The sequence below is a fragment of the Corvus cornix genome, chromosome 17, assembly GCF_000738735.6.
Source record: "Corvus cornix cornix isolate S_Up_H32 chromosome 17, ASM73873v5, whole genome shotgun sequence".
In the NCBI taxonomy this organism is placed as follows: Eukaryota; Metazoa; Chordata; class Aves; order Passeriformes; family Corvidae; genus Corvus; species Corvus cornix.
In genome coordinates this window covers 9,365,082-9,384,282 of record NC_046346.1, presented here as the reverse complement: position 1 = coordinate 9,384,282, position 19,201 = coordinate 9,365,082, and the positions used below count along the sequence as shown (strand labels likewise).

Genomic DNA, 19,201 nt, shown 5'->3' with positions numbered 1-19,201 from the left:
CGGATCAGGACACTGCTGGAGCCCACAAACTGGAGATCATCTTCTGAACATCTCAGCAAAGCCCTCTCGGGACTTCCTTTTGCCTGGGAAGACATTTTCAGAAATTCCCGTTCTCTGGCCTACCATATGGTGCTTGTTTGGGGCATTTGGTGTGACTTGGGGACACCTCTCCCCATCCAGAGCTTATGATCCCACCACTCTGCAGCTTGTACTGGGCCAAACTGCACCCACAGCTGCTGGATTTCAGTGCTGCAGCTGAGGGCAAGCCAGGGAGCTGCAACGCCCCGTTGGTGTCAAATTCTGCCCTTGAGGTCACAGCTGCCCACATTTATGGGTGTCTGCAGCAGCCCTGACTGGCTGCCCAGCTCACCTGGCCTTGCTGCCGTGGTCACTCACCCGCTGGCACCGCCGCAGTTTGGGAGGTGGTGTCAGCCCAGCGGTTTGGGAAGTGATGTCAGCCCAGCCCTGCTGAGCTCTGCACCCCTCGGTGCTTCCTGCTGTGCCCAGACCCTGCTCCCCACGCCCAGCGGGGCCAAACGACGCCTTCGCCTCCATCCCTGCCTCTGCTCAACTCACCGGTATCTCCAAGCCCAGAGGCTCCTGCTTTTGGGGGATTTTGAGCAAAACCCAGCTGTTGTGGTAATCCAGCTGCTGCTTTTGCTGCCTGCAGTTGTCTGAGCTGCTGGAGTTTCACTGCTGAAATCTCCCATCCGCTGTGCAGCCTCCTCCTGCCCTTCAGTTCTTGCCTGGGGAGTCTGAAGGAGCTTCTGCTGCTCTGCCAGCGGCTGCACCACGGCCTGGCCCTCGTGGGAGGACAGGGTAAGTGTCCCCTGTAGCTCTGGGTGATGATTTTTTCATGTTCTGCTTTAACAGGAGCTATTTCTAAAGGCAAAGCTTTCCACAGGTGTCAGCCCAATGCTGTTGGGGTTGTAAGGGCTGGGATATGTGAAGGGGTTTGATACATGAAGGGCGAGAAAAACTCTGCCATGCTCGAAGCTGCAGGGCTGGATGTGGGTCCTGATTCCTCCCCTTCACATCCAGATCAGCTCTGATTATAAAATCACAGAACCCCGGGCTGGTTTGAGTTTGGAGGGACCTTAAAGCTCCTGTTCCACCCCCTGCCATGGGCAGGGACACCTTCCACTATCCCAGGTTGCTCCAATTCCTGTCCAACCTGGCCTTGGACACTTCCAGGGATGGGGCATTTCTACTGCTGCTCTCCAGGCAATGGTTTGTGTGACTCCCCATCGAGTTAAACAAAAATTAACTCTTTCATTTTTTTTTTCTGCTTTGTCTTGTTAAGTTAAAGTCCATTTCAAGTTTTGTAGTAATTCCTGGGTGTCATTCTTACGACTCAAAATTCTTGATTGATTGAAATGAGGACTAGAGCCAGGAGACAGAGAGAGGTAAGGCAACAGCTTGGAAGTCAGGGTTTATTTTTAGGATTTGCTGTAGACTCAACCCGTGAGCATGACACAGGATTCACGCCTCACTTCTCCATTCCCCAAATCTGTCTGAAATGTCCTTCCCCTTTCCATCTTGCCTCTTCCAATGGAAAACCTGCAGTTAACAGAGTAACTGGGATTTGCTTTTTGCATCAGCAAAGCCGGGCACAGAGACCTGGATTTTCTCTGGGTTTCTGGAAAATGCTGCAGTGAGTGCTGCCATGAGAGGATGAGAGGAAGCAATTCCTCATCTCCCAAGAGGAGCTGGGCAATAGTTGGGATTTCCACCAAGGTTTTTCTTCCCAGTACTCCACTTTGGGTTTGGGGTCTAATGTCAGCCTCCAAATAACCAGTTTATCCCAGAACTCGCTATCAAGGGCAGGGCAGAAGTGACTGACAGGTTTGTTTTCTAACTTGGCTTCTCTGTACTAATTAATTCCTTGATTAATCCCCACCTGCCTGCCTCACCAGGGTTGCTCTGAAGCTTAATTGAATTTGTGTCTCTCGTGCACCTGGCAGGCTCAGAGGAAAGGTGTTGTTCCCTGCTGTCAGAACACTCTTGTTGGATAAATCCCGTTGCCAGGGCCCAGAGTCTGCCTGAGGCTTGTGGGTAGCAGCAAACACCTTGGATTTGGGCTCTTACTTGGAGGAGGAAATACTTCTGGGTTCGTGATTTGAGGCATAAATAAGGGATGTTTGTTTATGTCTGTGGGAAAAGTTTCTGTCCCTGTCCCCACATTTGCCAAAGTGCCAGCAAACAGAAGAAGCCTCACATTTCAACACCCAGCTGAGCAAGGGATAGCGAGGAACTGAATCAGGATAATCCCTTTTCATTCCACCAGGGAGCATAACTCTAACGATTCTGGTCCTAAACACTTCTGCGGGTCAACATTCACCTTTTTATTCTTAACTAACTGTTCATTAGTGATTCCCTCGGGACTGGCAGCTGTGAAACCCAGAGCTGCCCCCAGGCATGGCAAATAACCAGGAATTAAAGTATATCTACAGCCCTGCAAGCAGTGGTAGCTCAGGCTACATTTAAACCCCAAAACCTACCCTAAGCACCCCCCCAGACCCTATGGTCTCTCCTCAGTTTGAGCAGTTACTCAGCATTTAGTAACTCCAGTAAAATCCTTCCATTCCAGACACGTTTGATTTAAAGGAACTTCTGGGAATATGGTCCCTATTCACTTTGAGGAAAATAGTTTTAAGCTTGTAGTATTTTCAGGTGATTTCCTTATGCCTTTCTGAGATGGATTCGTGTGCTTGTAAGGAGCATGACCACACCATTCCTTGGTTAATCCCGATTATCACTGCTGGGAGGGAATTGGGAGCAGATCCCACAGCCACACCTCAGTGTTTCAGCAGAAGCTTACGGGTACAAACGCTTCCTTTTGCGCATTCCCTGGTCCTCCCACAACCCTTCCTGCCCCGGGAAACATCAACTATTTGCATATTAATACTGATAATGAGTGGCTGGGAGGTTTCTCGTGATTTCAGAGCCCAGCGGTCACCCGTGGGAGGAAGGACTCGAGGCTGCTGACGCAGGGCTGGGGAAAGCCCCGGGTGCAGGGCTGAGGATCTGCCCCAAGGTTGCTGTGGGATCCCAGCAGTGCCAGTCTGGTGTGTGGGCAGCCCGGGCTGCCAGAGCCCCCTGCCCAGCAGCAACAGGGGCCATTTACCCACATTTTTAGGTGGTGACTTGCAAAGGTGCTTCCTGTTGCTGAGCTGGCAGAGCCTCGCCGCAGCAGGGATGAACGTGCCCTGCCAAAACTCATCCTGCTCTGACTGAGCTTTATTCCTCCCCCACAGAGCTGTGGAGGTGGAAGGGACTTTGTGAGGCCATCCAGGCCAAAATCCTGCTCAAGCAGGGTCACCCAGAGAGCGGTGCAATGTCCAGGTGGCTTTTGAGCATCTCCAAGGGTGGAACATCAACTCCCTCAGGCAACACCTGGCAGCTCAGGGTGCCACCACCCTTGTTGGTGGCTCAGTTCCAGTCAGTGGCCACCAAGGCCCCCAGGTCATTTCCTGCCTTTCCAGCTGATCAGCATGTGCTGGTGCTTGTCCCTCTCTGAAGAAGAACTTTATATTTCTCCTTGTTGAACTCTGTGAGATTCCTGCCTCCCCATTCCCAGCTGTCCAGGTCCCTCTGGGTGGCACCACGACCCTCTGGCACATTACCCAGCCCACCCAGTTTGGTGTCAACAGCAAGAATTGTCAAAAGGACATCCTGCCCCATCATCCAGATCACTAAGGACAATGTTAATCAGGACTGGAGCCAGGATTCCTGGGACTGACCCCTGGGATACAGAATCAGTCACTGGCTGCCAGCTAAACTTGGTGCCACCCATCACCACCCAACCACTCCCCCAGTTTTCAATCCACTCTCTCTCTCTGCTCCTCCAGCCCCAAGAGTGAGGGCTCCAAATCACCAAATCAGCTTTGCAGCATTGCAGGGGATGAGATGCATTTTCAAGTTTATTTTGCACCCAAAACAGCTGGAAAACGGCCGTGGGAAAATCTGTGGGCCAGTCAATCATCGAGGGTGACTTGCAGGGAGCAGAGGCTGGAAACTGAAAGGCCACATCCCCTGAGACCCACCAACCAGGACCTTGGTGACTTGTCCTGCTCTGAGCACAAACAAAAGCAGTTTTAAAAGATCCTGTCCTGGCAAGAGGCCACTCGAGCCTGCCAGCACCTCCAGGGCTGCTCGCTGGTGGAGGCTGGAGCAGGATAAATATTTACAAGAGGGCTTGGTGTGAAAAGGTGCCTTTGGATGTCCCAGGCATGAGTTTTGGTTAAAAACCCCCTTATTCACTGAAATCTGTCCCACTGCCCCATGCTCAGCCCCGTGCTGAGCTGGCTTGTGGCCCCCACTGGGGTCAGTCCCTCCAAAATGAGCAAAAAACATCCCAAATCCATTTCTGCTGGGAATGGAGCAATCGGTGGCTGCTTTGCACCTCAGTTTACCCCTAGGAAATGCCAATGTTCATTTGGCCCCAGCACCTCTCTCCCCCAAGGCAGGTACCAGCCTTTCCAAGCCCAGCCCAGCTGAAAAACGATGAGTTTTTTACAAGCTCCTGGTCCCACAGAACAATAAATTTGACTTTTCTCTGTGACTTTTCCTGGCTTGTTCTGTGGCCACCTGAGCCTTGAGCCAAGAGGGCAGCAGAGCCCCTGCCTTCAGCAGCATCTTGGGCGCGGGGGAAATGACACCTGTAATGACACCGAGCCCATCAGGGACGTCCCAGAGCTCTTTGTGTTCATTACCAAGGGGTAATTAATGACTTTGCAGCCTGGAGAGGCCGGAGGGTGGAAGAGGGGGTTGATTTAGGGTGTGAGAGCCATGCCCCGGCTGTGTGGGAAGCAGTGCAGGAGCCGGCAGCTGTGGAGATGCAGGTGAGAGGGGAAGCAGAGACAAAGCTGATCCTTGCAAGGGGATTTTGCTGCCAAATTTTGGGCAGCTGAAGAAGGAGGTGCTGGAGGGATGTGCTCCATCCTAGGGGGTAAAATAGGGCAAGGGGATGAGGCTTGGGGGGCCTGAGTCTGGCTGTGTCACTGCTCCAGCTGCACACAGAGGTTCCCAGGGACTGGCTCTGGATGTTTTGGGGCATTTCCAGGCATTCTGGGGGGTTGGAGCCCCACTGGCCAGGCTGCAGGCTCAGATTTGGGGGTGCAGAGGGGGCTGCTGTGCGTGACCATGCCCTTCAGGGCTCATCAGCCCCATGTCGCCAGTTTGATGGTTTGGGTTTGGCTGCTGAGGAAGGGTAAATCCACAGGGTCAAAAATGTCCCTGGTCATGCTGGGCAGCAGATGAGGGGCAGGTGAGGATGTGGGACATCATTGCCAGCTCACCCCGATCTGGTGGCTCCAATCTGGGAGAGCTCCCCAAGATTTGGGCAGTGACAGAAGCTGCATTTGGGTCTCTGTCTGGAGAGGGATCGTGTTGGGAGCTCGGGATGAGCGCCCAGGTGGGATGATAACTCTGGAGTGGCTGTTGCTTTGGCAGGAAAACAAACCTGATCAGCCTAATCTCAGCTGGGAAGGGGATGGGAACCAGCATGGATGGGGATGCTTTGCTGGGAAGCAAAAGGAACTCCTTTAGGACCAATCTACTCACAAAAGGAGTTAAACAAGGCCAAAATGAAGTGCTTAGAGAGTGTTTTCCCCAAGAACAAGGGATTTCTAGGGCTCTGGGTTTGGTTTAAATTCCCATTAAAGCCCTACCAAGGGGAGCTTTTGGTTCTGCCTTTGTAGGATCTGGATGGAGTTACAGCCTCTGAAGTTCAAACCCACTGCCCAAAGTGCTGAAGCACCTCTGGCTGCTTTATCCTGCATGAACCTGCCAGAATTTACCTTTTCTTTGTGAAGAGGCCTGCAATCAGCTGGCAGTGAGGTGCTTTTCCCTAGAAAACAAACCTTTTTCCCCCAAAATACCTACCCAGCTGCACTGGAGGCCTCAGACACGGCACCACTTCAAGGCAGCCTTGTTCTGTGCATCGCAGGCCAAATGCTGCAAGCTCTAAAATTGCCTTGAAAGTGCTTCGTTCATTTTTTTACCCTTTAAAATCCCAGCTCCTGAAAGCATGTGATCGCAAGGAGATGATGTTGCTGAGGAAAGCAGCACTGGGTTTGGGTAAGCACTGAGAAAACAAAAAACCACCAGTGAGGAGTCTCCTCCTCTTTTGTTGGGAAAAATCCCCTCATGACTCGGACAAGCAAAGTGCCGCTGGTTTGAAGGCCCTGCTGGCAGCAGCAGGGCTCGGTGTGGGCAGGGAGGGAAGTGAAAAAGCTTTGCATTTGTGTAAGGCTGCAAAATGGGGTTGCCAAACAGGATGCAGGCTGTGAAACCAGCTGGGCGAGGAGGCTGAGGCCTGCCCGGCTGCATCAATTGCTGGTGCTGATAATTCTGTTTACATTAAAAGGGAGTTAAACCTTTTGGTGGTTCTCTGCTTCTTTAGACTCTGCTCTGAGCACTCTGCTGCTATTTGAGTTTGGGTGCACGTTGAGGTTTTTGATACTTAGTTGTGCTGAAATAAATGCTGTTGGTTAAAATTCCCTGGGTTTGCATTCCGGGATTCTGGGGAGGGATGTCACAGGGCAGCAACCACAGAATTATAGAATCATTAAGGCTGCAAAAGACCTTTAAGATCATCAAGTCCAACTGTCAGCCCAGCACCAGCACTGCTCACCACTAAACCCTGTCCTCAAGTGCCACATTCACACATTTTTTTTTTAGCACTTCCAGGGAGGGGTGACTCCATCAGTTCTCTGGCAGCCTGTGCCAGTGCTTTACAACCTTTTCAATGACATTTTTTTCTTAACATCCAATCTCAGTCTCCCCTGGTGCAGCTTTCCTCTCGTTCTGTCACTTGTCCTTTCCCAAAGTGAAGAGCTGGGTGAAAGCCCGTGGGAGAGGGCTCCTGGTTCCATTGTGGGGAGCTCCAGCTCACGGTGGTTTCTCTCTCTGAAGAGATGATAAAGAAGTTCCCCGTGTGAGTCAGAGCCTGCTGGGTCCTTCTCTGCAGAGATCACAGGGAATCTGATCCTTTTTGTTGTCCAAGCAGCCCTGGGCTGCCCTGGCCCCCACCACCTGCTCCCAGGGGCAGCCCTGGTTTGTGTCCCACAGGCAGCTTTTCCTTCCTGGCTGTGAGTGATCCCAGGGAAGGTTTGGGTGAAATTCAGCCCAGCTGTTCCCCTGTCCAATGGGGTTCGTGTTCCTACTCCTGCCTGTGCTGCTTTTCCTGCCTCAACAATCAGCAAAGTGTAGCTGTTCAGCCGGAGATTGTCCCCTCTCCCTTTGGTTTCCTGAGGTTGGCCATGTGCCACGTCCTTTTCCCCCAGTTTCTTTTCCTACAGCCCCAAGTCGCTGTCACAGGATTACAAAGGATATTAAAACGAAAGCCTGTTGGGGGGGAGCTGTTTGGGGTTTATAGCTGGGGTTTATTCTGTCTGTGGGCTGGAGGAGTGGGGATGCTCAGGGCAGCTCTGCTCTGAGCCCTTTCTGCTGCCTGTGGAGAGCAGCCTCACCCTTACAAATGTCCACACATCCCTCAAGCTGAAAATAACCTCCAAAATGTTGTTTAGCCTGGACAAAAGGAGGCTCAGGATCTTTTCCAACCTCACTGATTCTGTGATTCTGCAAAAATAATTTGTAAGAGCTTTCTGCAAGCACACCCCAATGCAGCTCTGTGCTGTGGGGGAGCTTGCCTTGCATTTGCAGCTCCCACAGACCTGTGAGGCTGCAGGGGAGCCCCTGGAGGGGATTGGGGTTCCTAATCCCTGCAGGGGATCCTGTCTGAGTGGAAGGATCTCAGCCTCACAGCGTTGGTGCTGGGTGCTTTGGTGGCCACTGAAGAGCTGCTTGGGTTGAGACTGTGGGTTCCCCAGGCATATTCAAGTATGACGTAAAGAATGATGTGTGTGTGCATATAGTATGTATTTATATGTCATATATGCCTGTATTTATATGTGTGTGCACAGAAAAAGGTGTGGCAGCACTACTTGAGTGAAGGCAAAGTGGTTTGGGTGCAAATCTAAGGAGATTTGCTGTTGCCTAAATGTGTTTTAACTGTAAAGGAAAACTGTCAGTTCAGCTGTTTTGCAGGAAAAGTGTAAAAGTGGGTGTGTACTGGGGACAGGGGAATGCCAGCACAGCCCCCCGGGCCACTGGGTGGTCTCTGCTGGACCCCTCAGCATGGATCTGACCCACCTCGGCCGCCTCCTGCCACATCCCAGCACATTCCCAGCCCGTTCCAGCAGCCCTGCTGGGCCACCCCCTTCCCCCAAAGCATCCCCCTGGTTTCCTCAGCTGGAAGAAGCCGTCTCTTCCAGCGCAGTGTACGCAGGAAAACTCCCGCCTGCTCTGCCCCCAGCCCCTCTAATCCCTTTATGGTGTTTGTGCCGGGCTCCTCCTGCCGATCCTGCTCTTTGCCTTCCCTCTAATCTCCCCATCGAACTGTTTGGCAGGACAAAAATCACCCAACCCGGGGAGAGGGAATGCTCTCCCATGGGGCTCCGTGGTCCAGGTCTCTGGGAGATGCTTTGGAGGTTTAGCGACCAGGGAGAAACTCCCTCAGTTCTGAGTGGCTTCCTGAATCCTGGAGGAAGATTTAGAGTAAAGCCCAAACTCTTCACCCCAGTATCCCTGCTTTGTGCCCAGGGATGATCCCTCTTGGGCCGGTGTGGGGAGGGATCTGACAGGCAAGGCCCAGCCCCCTGCCCTGCTGCAGCACCACGGGGAAGGTGTAAAAAGTCACCCCAGGAGGTAAATTAGTCCGTGTTTAACCCCTTTGTGGTAAAACGTTGTTGTGTTACTGAAGATTTTCAATCTGAAGAATTTCCTAAGGATTTTTTACTCCTATCAAAGCAAAAAACGTCTTTGGTGTGTTTTGGCAAGGCTGAAAGTGCTGGGGCTGATAAAGCTTCAAAGTCAGAGAGATAAAAACTGGGAGTATTTAGGGCTTTGCCAGGTCTCCCCAGGAGGGCTCTCCAGGCATCGCTGCCTGCAGACTGATCCATCAGCCCCCCAAAAAGGCACTGGGAAGGGGAACAGCCCTGCTGCATCCCTGTGGGCCCTGGGATGACATCCCAGAGGACACCAGAGGTGATGGTTGGTCCGGGCTGTAGCAGCAAAGCAGAATTAGCTTCTCTCCCTGCTGTCCTCCATGCAGAGAAACCCCTCTGAGCTGCAGCTCTGAACGGGCTCCACAAAGTCCTCCGGAGATTTCATCTGTGACCTTTTACTTCTCCAAGGACACCCCTGCTCGCTTTCCTGCCCTCAGCTCTGCCGCCTGCCCGACCTTGGGCCAGTCACTGATTCCCTGAGTCGGGAGCCTCGTGGTGGTTAATATTTACTGTACCTGGTGTGGAGGGAGCGGGCAGGAGCCCGGTGATTGCAGGGAGCGTGGGCTTGTTTGGGGTGAAATGTTATTCCAGAGCCTCAAAGATGCAGGTGGGAATCGTGCTCGCTGTTATTGGTGTAACAGAGTTGTTGCTATAGAAATGGCTGGAATTAGGCTGTGGTGAGGTAAGGCTTGATCCCAGGAAAAACTGACTAAGCAGGTGCTCAGCCTTATATGGCAGAAACACTTTCCTGCTCACTAAAATCCTTTTTGGTATGAAATAATTCTGTACATTTGGCGAGCTGCCTCAGGGGTGGTGTTTGGGCAGGGATGGGACCATTGGCAACTTGGGGACATGGTGTAGTGATGGCATTGGGTGTGCTGGGGTAACAGCTGGACTCGATGATGTTTTCCACCCTTAGGAACTCCATGATTCCACACCTGTGCACCCACAGGCTGCTGTTGTCCCTTCTGTCCCCAAACACCACAAACCCACCATGTTTGCCCTCCTGGGGTGGGTGGGCTCTGACCAGGTGAGGGAGTATCGGTGCTGGTTCTGTCTTCCCCTTTTGGGTGGTTTGATGCTCAGTGATTCCAGCTGTTCACAGAGGATCTCTGCTTCCCAAGCCAGGTTTCTGGTGAGCATTAGCACAGCCTGCATTTTGTTTCATTTCTCCCTGGTCTGAGCCCACTCAAGCTCCAGGCTGTTTCTGCACAGGTGGGCACATCCAAGAGGGAAGCCAGAGCTTTCACTGGGAATAAAATGAGGCTCTCCCATAGCCAGCTGAGCCAGGAAGGTGCAGGGTCTCGGCTGAACCCTCGTATCACAATGAACACACCGGTGCTGGCCCTGCTGCCTGTGAAGGACGCAGCGCTTCAGGCTCTGGGGAGACAGCTCCCCTCTCCTCGGCTGGGGTTTGCCACGCTTCCCAAGGGATGCAGATCCATCTCCGTGCTTCCTGCTCAGCATCAGCCCCTGCTTCTCCAGCCCTGAGGCCGGTCCCGCGGGCTCCAGCTCCCCAGGCAGGACGGAGATGGAGATGGGAGCAGGGAGCCGAGGCAGAGCCGCTGACGCCTCCCCGGCACAGCGCCAGCTCTGTTGCAAGGCCTCCGGGAAATGGCTGCACCAAGGGGTGCATTTCCTCCTGCCCCGGGATGGTTTCCAAAGAAGAATGAGGAAATGCTGAGCTTTGCAACCACATTCATGGATGTGTCCCTAAGATACCCCACAGAGGGAGGTGGCTGCTTTCGAGCTGCACCCCAGCTTCAGTTGCAGGAGACCCTGAATGTCACCAGGGCAGCGTCAAGGACATGGGGGAGACCTGCTTGGCTTTGCCACCGCTGCTCAGGGACCTTGGGCGCATCCCTGGATGCCAACCTCCTTCCCAGGTGCTCTGCTCAGGGCAGCACCCACGAGTTGTGGGGTGGGTGACGTCTGGCCTGCCCACAGCCTGCTGCCACTGATGTCACCGCCTGGTCACCAAAATTGCTAATTAAGTTTTGCTTCTCTCGCTGCCAATCTCATTTCCTGGTTCTTGTGCAATCCCAAGTGCTTTCAGATTTCTTCCCGATTCTTTATCTGCCTGCGGGACCAAAACACCTTCAGAAGAAAAACAGAGCCGATGTCTTGGGTCAGTGCCCGGGGAGGAGATGTCCTGGGGGAGGCAATCAACCGTGGAGTGGTTTTGTTAGCTGCCCTGGTGCAGATGTTTTATTGTTTTGCAGAAAAACATTCCTGGGGGTGAGTCAGGCAGCCACAAGCCTGAGTCTGCCTTAAGAACAGGGGGAATTAGCAAAAACCCAGCTGCTTTAGAGCCCAGTCATGCCTTAAAGCCTTTTCTCCTTTTATAACATCGAAAAACTGCTTGAAACCCGCGGCTGGAGAGTCGAGGTGCACTCCTCCGCCGAGTTTGCTGGGAAGTTGTTTGGAATCTTACCCTCTTCCCAGAAAAAAATCGGGGAGTGTTTGAGATAACCCCCGGAGGCGATGGCACGGGCTGTGCCCGTGCTGGTTGTGCATTGGCACGTTTGGGGTCTCTGCTCTGACACGTGGGAGCCTCTCGCGCAGGATCCATGGAAAACTGGGAAGGCAGCGAGGCGTTTAATTCACCTAATTGGATCTGCGTTCGGCTGGATAGGTGGAAATTGCTGCTATATTGAAATAATCGACCCAAATTCACACCTGTTGGCTGAGGATTTTTAGTTGACTGTAAATCACAGCAGAGCCTGTGCTGAGCGTGGATAGTTTGGGGGTTTAAAGAGACTTTAGTACTCTCTGGTGCTTAAAAACTGTACTTTAGCTCGGCGCTTTATAGATGGGAAGGGCTGCAGTAGGAGATTTCAGTGTTTTCCCAGTAGCTCTCCCTGCAGCCCTCAGCCTTTCCTCCCTTCGAAGGAAAGCCTTGGGGGCAAACGCAGCCCTGCAGCCACGGCGGGGCTGAAGCCGGGGGAGGAAGGGGTCATTCCTGGGGTGTCCAGGGCAGGATGCGGTGAGAGAGGTAGTGGTAGGGCTGCCAGGCATCTGCCTGCCCCTGTCCCGGGAATCTGGCTCCTCCTGTCCCCAAGGATTGGGCTGCCCCTGTCTCCGGGGATCTCGTTGCCACTGATGTCCCCAGGACCACGCAGGCACCCAGATCCATTCCATCACACATCCCCAGGGCATGGTCCCAGCCAGGCTTTTGGGGTGCTGGGGGGAGCACAACTCAGCAGCCTCCCCAGCTCCTCACCCCACAGCAACTTAGCAGAGCTGGGGGAAAAGCACCTGCACACGTGTAAGAGGGCAACCCTACGAAAACAAGAGGCCAAGAGGGATGACACACGCAGAGAGGGGATAGAAGGTGGTAAATAGTATTTTCAATGAGTAATACTTGTTATTTTTTAACAAACAATAAGTTGTTTAGCCAGTAACTCACTACTTTTTAAATAAACTGATGCTTTAGCCATGAGATAGCTGTCGTTTTTAATAAGTACTTTTAATAAGAAAAGAAAACAATACTAAACGTCCTCAATGGGTGTCCGGGGTGGGGGCCGGGGCCCGGCGCTGCCTCCCCGGGGCGGAGCCGCCTCCGCACCGCCCCCGACCGCGGGCGCCCTTAAAGCGCGGGCGGAGCGGGCGCGGGCAGCGCTGGGGCCGGTGAGCGAGAGGCTGCCGGTTCGAGTCCCGCCAGGGCCGCTCCGCTTGGCTGGGGGAGGTAGCCGGGGTGGGGGGGGGTTGGGGCGGCTTTTTTTGGGCTGGGAGGTTGGTTTGTGAAATCCCCGTGGGGAGATGGGCCGGGGGTGATGTGGCACTCACCTGTGCGCCCTCGCAGGGCCGTCGCCATGTCGGTGTCGCACAGCTCCAGGCTGAACAAGCTGGTGCGGGAGCAGTACATGAGGCTGCCCCAGGATGGGAGGGTTCAGGTCACCTACGTCTGGATCGACGGCAGCGGCGAGGGAGTGCGCTGCAAGAGCAGGACCCTTGATAAGGAGCCCAAGAGCATCGAAGGTAATGCGGCTGCTTGTCCCTCAGGGTGATGGGTGGCGGCGTGGAGGGCCCTGAGCATCGCCTGGGAAAAGTTCTGGGATGCTTTGGGCGGTGGGAGTTGGGACGGGCTCTGCCTGGTTGCGTGGCACCAGTGATACTTGTTGCAGCTGTCCGGTGGGGTTGCACCGAGCAGCAGGGTAAATATCCAACCTGCGTCCCTGCGGTTTGCTTAATCCGCTAATCTCTGCTATTAGTGCTGGGTGGGAAGGGAAGGATGAGTTCCTCGCCCCTTTCCACCAGGCAAGCAGGCATGGAGACGTGTCGGCATCTGGATGGGGCTTGGCAAAGGGAGGTGGAGTGGCTGGGACTGATCCTGCCCGTGCCTGATGGTGCTGGGGGGGTGGACACACTGAGGGTCAGGGAGCACCCACGGGCTCCGGGGATGTGCAAGAAAACCTTTGTGGCCATCATCCCGTGGAACCCAGTGCCCTTTAGGTGCTCCATCCTGGATCCAAGCCACCAGCACTTGGCACAATCCATATGTGGACCTTTTCCAACCTCACTCCCTCCTCCGTCCCCCTCCTGCCTCGCAGATGTCCCCGAGTGGAATTTCGATGGCTCCAGCACGGCGCAGGCAGAGGGCTCCAACAGTGACATGTTCCTGGTGCCCGTCTGCATGTTCAGGGACCCTTTTTGCCTGGACCCCAACAAGCTGGTGCTCTGCGAAGTGCTGAAGTACAACAGGAAACCCGCAGGTGAGCACCCCCAGTTCCCGAGGGTCACCCCCCTATTATTTAGGGTGTCACCTCCCCCAGGAGCCGCTTGCTCGGGCCCGCTGGCCCCGGGGCGCAGCTGAGCGCCGAGCACTTGGCCCGAGGCTCCGAAATCCAAGCGCTGGTGGCGGTGGTTGCTTGCAGGAACCTGTTTTAGTGGCACAGGGCGAGGAGAAGAGCAGCGAGACGTGGAGCTCACTCACGGCACTCGCCAAAGGCGTCGCCCGGCTCTCGGGCCCGAGCTCGCCCAGCCCTGGGGGGAGCAGGAGCTGGAAGTGCGGGGGTTTTAGCGTGCCGAGGTTTGGTTGCTCTCCCCGCTGGGGTTTTAGCTTGCCGAGGTTGTGGTTGGTCTCCCCTCTGGGGTTTTAGCTTGCCGAGGTTGTGGTTGCTCTCCCCGCCGGTGGGAGGCTGCAGAAAAGGAAGGAGAAGATGCTGAGATGGCGTGTGCTCACTCAGAGTGACCTTTTGCAAACAGCCCCAGAACGCGCCGGCTCTCGGTCTTATCACCGAGTCTGCAGCCGCACAAGTCTGCAGTCCGTCTTGTCCCTCTGATAAAGCCCCAGACACAGGAAGAGGAGCCTGTTTGCAGGGACGCGCTGAGGGGCTCCCGGAGGGGATATTTGCCACTCGAGCAAGGCTGTGTCCCGTTGGGTGTGAGGGGGAGGGAGAGGGCATCTGCGGGTGATGCACTTCTGCCGGGAGAGCGGGGGCTGCGGGCAGGGATGGTGAAAGACGGGGCTGATTCCTCCTCCAGCAGCGCCCTGCCTTTCAGCCACGGGTGGGGGGAAGTGTCTTGGTTGAGATTCCTGCCCGGCAGCTCCTCCACTAGAGGAGTTTGTAAAGAGAGCCCCTGATCCTGGAGCTCCCGGGGCAGAGAGCTCAGCCCTGCTGGCGAGAGGGGTGCACCCTCCAGCCCTCCCCGTGGTGGGTTTCTGTGGACCGTAAGGGCTGTGTGGGCTCAGGGGAAGAAATTTTCTTTCTCTCGCTTCCCACTCCCACTGCTTCCCTCCAGCCCTACTCTCCCCAGCTGCTCTGAGGCTTTTATTGGAAGTTAAGGCAGAATGTGCAGCCTGGAGCCTGCCTGTCCCTGTCACAGCAGTTTTTCAGCCTCTTTCCCTGCTGTCTTGGTCCAAGCTCTCATTTCCCGTGCCTGGCATGCTGTCCCATGTCTGGACTCTTCTCTTATATCTGTGTTTTCCTGGCAAAGCCCCAGTTGCCTTGAGCACTTTGAAAGGCCAAGGCAGGGCCAGCCAGTCTGGATGCTAACCAAAACCATGGAGCTGGAGAAAGATAAGGGATAATTAAGATGAGGATGAGGGCTGAAGGAGTGATGGAAGATATATGGTCCCTGATCCCAGGTCTGCTGAATGCCTGTAGGATGGGGCTGGGGTAAAGCTCCTGGTCTCTCAGTGAGTAAGAGGAGGAGAGGGTGCTCATGGACCATCAGCAGTGGTTTGGGGAATAGGGTAATTAAACCCTCTTGACCTGATGCTCTGGTGATGGAGTAACTTCGAGGAGGAATGGTGAGCAGGAAGGGGGATTCACTCATGATTTCCTTAAGGCTTCTGTGGGAAGCGCTTGGCAGTGATGGAGCCTTGGTCTCAGAGAGGGCTGGAGCAGAGTGTGGGGGGTGCTGGCTCACAGCATGGCTCTAACCCAGGCCTCTCTGCTCCCAGAGAGCAACCTGAGACACACATGCAAGAAAGTCATGGACCTGGTGAAGGACAGCCACCCCTGGTTCGGGATGGAGCAGGAGTACACGCTGCTGGGCATCAACGGCCACCCCTACGGCTGGCCCGACAACGGCTTCCCCGGCCCGCAGGGTAAGAACTCCCTCCTTGCCCCAGCCTGAAATCTCCCCTCAGCTCCCACCCTGCTGCCTGTGGGGTGCTGCATGGTGGCAGTTCCCCCATCCCCAAGCTCGGTGCAGCTTTGCTGTCAGGGATGACCCCAGGTAGGAGCTGTTTACCGAGAGCACCTGGTGCCCCGTGGCTCACGTGAGCCGGGTGGCCACGCCGCTCCCGCCGGACCCTGCTTGCACAAACAGCTCAGCTGCACGACTTGTTTGGCAAGGGCTGGAGAACTGGGCTGGAAAAACCTCCTCCCCGTGGCTGTTGGGGAAAGGGCTTGGCATGGCGCTTGTGCCCTCCTGCAGCAGCGAGCCAGCTCCTCAGCTGCCTCCTGGGAGACAGCCAGAGGTTTCCCAACCTGATTTTTGTGTGGACCGGCCGCTTGCAACATCTCCCTTCCCCCAGGCGGGGAGAAGATCTTTGCCTGACCTGCTTGAATAAGAAAGATATCAAACCCCAGCGAATTGGATTTCCTAGCCGTGAATAATGCCAGCTGTTGTCAGAACAATCTCGGATGCTTGATGTGCTCAGAGGGTCAGGGAGGTGCCCCAGGGCAGACCAAACTTTCCTTATCTCGAGGCCACCTCCCAACTGATGTGTTACAAGTCTTATTTAACTGCCCAGATAAGGCTGAGGTTGCACAGATGAACTGCTCACACTGCTGGTCCTGCAGCTGGGGGTCAGTGGCTTGATGTCCTGTGGAGAGAAACATCATTTTAATTCCCATAAATCCTCTGCCCGTGACAGCAGGTACCTGGCAGTGTGGAATTATGCTACAATGCTGTTGTTGCTCCCCAAAGCTTTCCTTGGGTGGTGATTCCTTGTTCTTTCCAGGCCCCTATTACTGTGGGGTTGGAGCAGATAAGGTGTATGGGCGTGACATCGTGGAGTCCCACTACAAGGCTTGTCTCTATGCGGGGGTGAAGATCTGTGGCACCAATGCAGAGGTGATGCCCTCCCAGGTATGTGAGGATGGCCCCAGGCAGCCCATTCCCAGTGATGGATATGAGTTATCCTGAGGCTGGAATAACCCAGCAACCCCCAGCTCCTCTGGAAACCCAAATCCAGTCACTCCTCACATCGGTTTTGCCTGGATGGGAGCAGTTGCACTGCTAGAATGGAAATGTGCATTTGATTTTCTCGTAACTCACCCCGAGCTCCTCGCACAGCTCAGCCTGAGCTCTGCAGGCAGAGCAGAGTTGGGAGCTCCCCATGGGAGTGGGGATGCAGGGGACAGAAGAGCTGGGACAGGCTGTGGGAGCACCATGTGGAGTGATGGGGTCTGAGCCCTGTCCTGCTGCCTGGGAACTGGGAAACTTGGATGGGACATGGCCCAGGGGAGCAGCTGGGAGGATTTGGGTTTATCTGGGTGTGAGCAGGAAGGAGTCCCTGATTGCATTAGGCAGGTGGCCAGACTGACCACCTTTGGGTCGCTGACTCTCCTGCTGCTGATGTGGCGGTGATAAGCAGGGGCTTATCTGCCGTGGAGCCAAGACAGGACTTTTACCGACCCTGCTGTTTGCCCCGACTTCTTCAGGGTCCTTCTTGGCTGCCTTCCACATCCTGGGCTCCGGCTCTTCCACGCCAGCAGCCGTCAAGACGTCACCCTGTGCTTAGTCACCATGGGTGGTGCAACCCTGGCTCCAGCTGGGCAGGAAGCAGCCCTGGGAAGGACTAACAGGCTCCTCGTTAATCCTCTGCCCTGTTTGCAGTGTGGGTTGGGGGTCCTGCACCAGCCTCGGTCAGACGTGGTGCTTATTTCCCTCTGTTTTAAACTAAAATCCTTCTGATTTGCTCTACATCGTCATGAGCAGTTTATTCCCATTTTTCTGCGTGCCAAAGCTGTCCTGTTGCTTGACTCATTGCTCCCCGTCCTTGTTGCTGATTCCCAAGGGTAACATTCAGCTGCAGCCCAGGCTGGGAGGGGCAGGGATGTGGTGGCTGGGGGGGCACCCACCTGCCCATACTGACCTGTGCATCTGTTTGCCCTTTCCAGTGGGAATTCCAGGTGGGCCCGTGTGAAGGCATTGAGATGGGGGATCACCTCTGGATGGCTCGCTTCATCCTCCACCGTGTCTGCGAGGACTTTGGAGTTGTGGCCACACTGGACCCCAAACCGATGACCGGCAACTGGAACGGCGCCGGGTGTCACACCAACTACAGCACCGAGGAGATGCGGAGAGAGGGGGGTCTCAAGTGAGTCCTAGGGGAGGGTCTCAAGGGGGAGTCTCAGGACTCAAATGAGTCCTGGAGGGCTCCCTGGGATGTACCTGGGGAGGTTGGGGGTGTCCTGGGCCATGTGGAAGTGTCTCCCTACCTGTGTGGCTGCACCAGGCACGGTTGGGGCTGTCCCAGCTCATTATTTTAAGAGCAGCTGATCCTATGAGGGTGTCCCCTGAGCTGTCCTTGTCCCTGCACAGGAGGAGGGGGTGACACCCCCCAAATGGACCTCCTGAACCCCCTCTCCTCTCCCACAGACACATCGAAGCTGCCATCGAGAAGCTGAGCAAGCGGCACGATTACCACATCTGCGTGTACGACCCGCGGGGCGGCAGGGACAACTCCCGGCGCCTCACCGGCCACCACGAGACCTCCAACATCTTTGAGTTCTCCGCCGGCGTGGCCAACCGAGGTGCCAGCATCCGCATCCCGCGCCAGGTGGGCCAGGATGGCTACGGCTACTTTGAGGACCGGCGGCCGGCAGCCAACTGCGACCCCTACGCGGTCACCGAGGCCATCATGAGGACGACGGTGCTCAATGAGACCGGGGTGGAGACCAAGGACTACGCTGACCACTGAGGCTGCGGGCTGGGTGGAGGTTCTCGTGCCTACAGTAGCTTCTCACGTGGGATTTGTGCCTGTACAGTGTCCTCGGCTGCAAGCTCAGACTCTTTTTAGGAACCTCGCTTCTGCTCTTGTGAAACGTGGCCTTAGAAATACGTATTTTATAGCAAGAGGGAGGGGCCCAACCTATTTTCTCAACCACTTTGTTTTTTCTGGTTCCTGGTTTTAGGTCGTGAGGTTGTTTTTTTTTTTTTTTTTTTTTTTAAAACTTGGATTGAATTTTTTTCCCGAATGGACTTTACACTGTGATGTACATAGATCCCAATGTGGATGCTGCAGCTGCTGCTGTTGGCACCTGGGGAGGGTGGGTGCTTTTTTTTCCATATCTCTGTCGCAAGGAAATTATAATAAATAATCTTCCTGGCTGCGTGGCAGCTGGGTTATGCCGTGGCAAGTGCATTTTTCTGTGGCTCCTAGAGCTCCAAGGAGGTTTTAATTTAGGTGTTGCTGGTAGGTTGCAGCTACTGAGCAGCCTGGGCAGGAGCTGGAGGAGCAGAGCTGCTGGAGGATCCTTGAGGCAGGTGTCTGGAGCTACCTTGCCTCATTTTCTGGCCCAAAGGCCATCTCCTTCCATCGTGATCCCAAAGGCAAACAGAGCAGTGCGGGCTGAGCAAACAGCGGCCGGGGCAGCAGCTGGCGGGCGTTTACACAGGGTGTGTGCTGCTGAGTCAGCACAGCCAGCCTGGCCCCGGCACAGCCAGCGCAGCCCTCCCCTCTGGGTGCAGGAGGGGACCCTGGGGACATCCCTCCTGCTTCCTTGGTGAACCACAGGGTCATGGTGCAGCTCCTTGGGTTGGAGTCTCTTCACAAGGTAGAGGTCATAGATTTATTTATGGAATCACAGAGAGCTGTGGGTTGGAAGGGACCTAAAAGCCCATCCAGCTGCACCTCCTGCCAGGGGCAGGGACACCTTCCACTGTCCCAGGCTGCTCCAAGCCCCGTCCAGCCTGGCCTTGGGCAGTGCCAGGGATCATCCAGGGGC

At 55.0% G+C, this 19,201-nt stretch overlaps 1 protein-coding gene across 3 annotated transcripts; it reads left to right on the top strand.

Annotated features, from left to right (window-relative positions):
* Positions 1 to 359: 359 nt before the first annotated feature.
* On the top strand, positions 360 to 18,610 carry LOC104688229 (glutamine synthetase). 3 transcript variants are annotated; one of them, XM_010397610.4, is made up of 7 exons: positions 360 to 819; positions 12,598 to 12,773; positions 13,346 to 13,507; positions 15,202 to 15,348; positions 16,210 to 16,337; positions 17,372 to 17,571; positions 17,853 to 18,610. In XM_010397610.4, exons 2-7 carry the CDS (start codon positions 12,608 to 12,610, stop codon positions 18,172 to 18,174), a joined length of 1,125 nt encoding a protein of 374 aa, XP_010395912.1. In that variant the 5' UTR covers positions 360 to 819; positions 12,598 to 12,607; the 3' UTR covers positions 18,175 to 18,610. The 3 variants fall into 3 exon arrangements, with proteins under 3 accessions (XP_010395912.1, XP_010395911.1, XP_019140569.1); XM_010397609.3 differs by lacking the exon at positions 360 to 819 and adding an exon at positions 12,401 to 12,480; XM_019285024.2 differs by lacking the exon at positions 360 to 819 and having other exon boundaries at positions 12,554 to 12,773.
* The last annotated feature ends 591 nt before the right edge of the window (positions 18,611 to 19,201 follow it).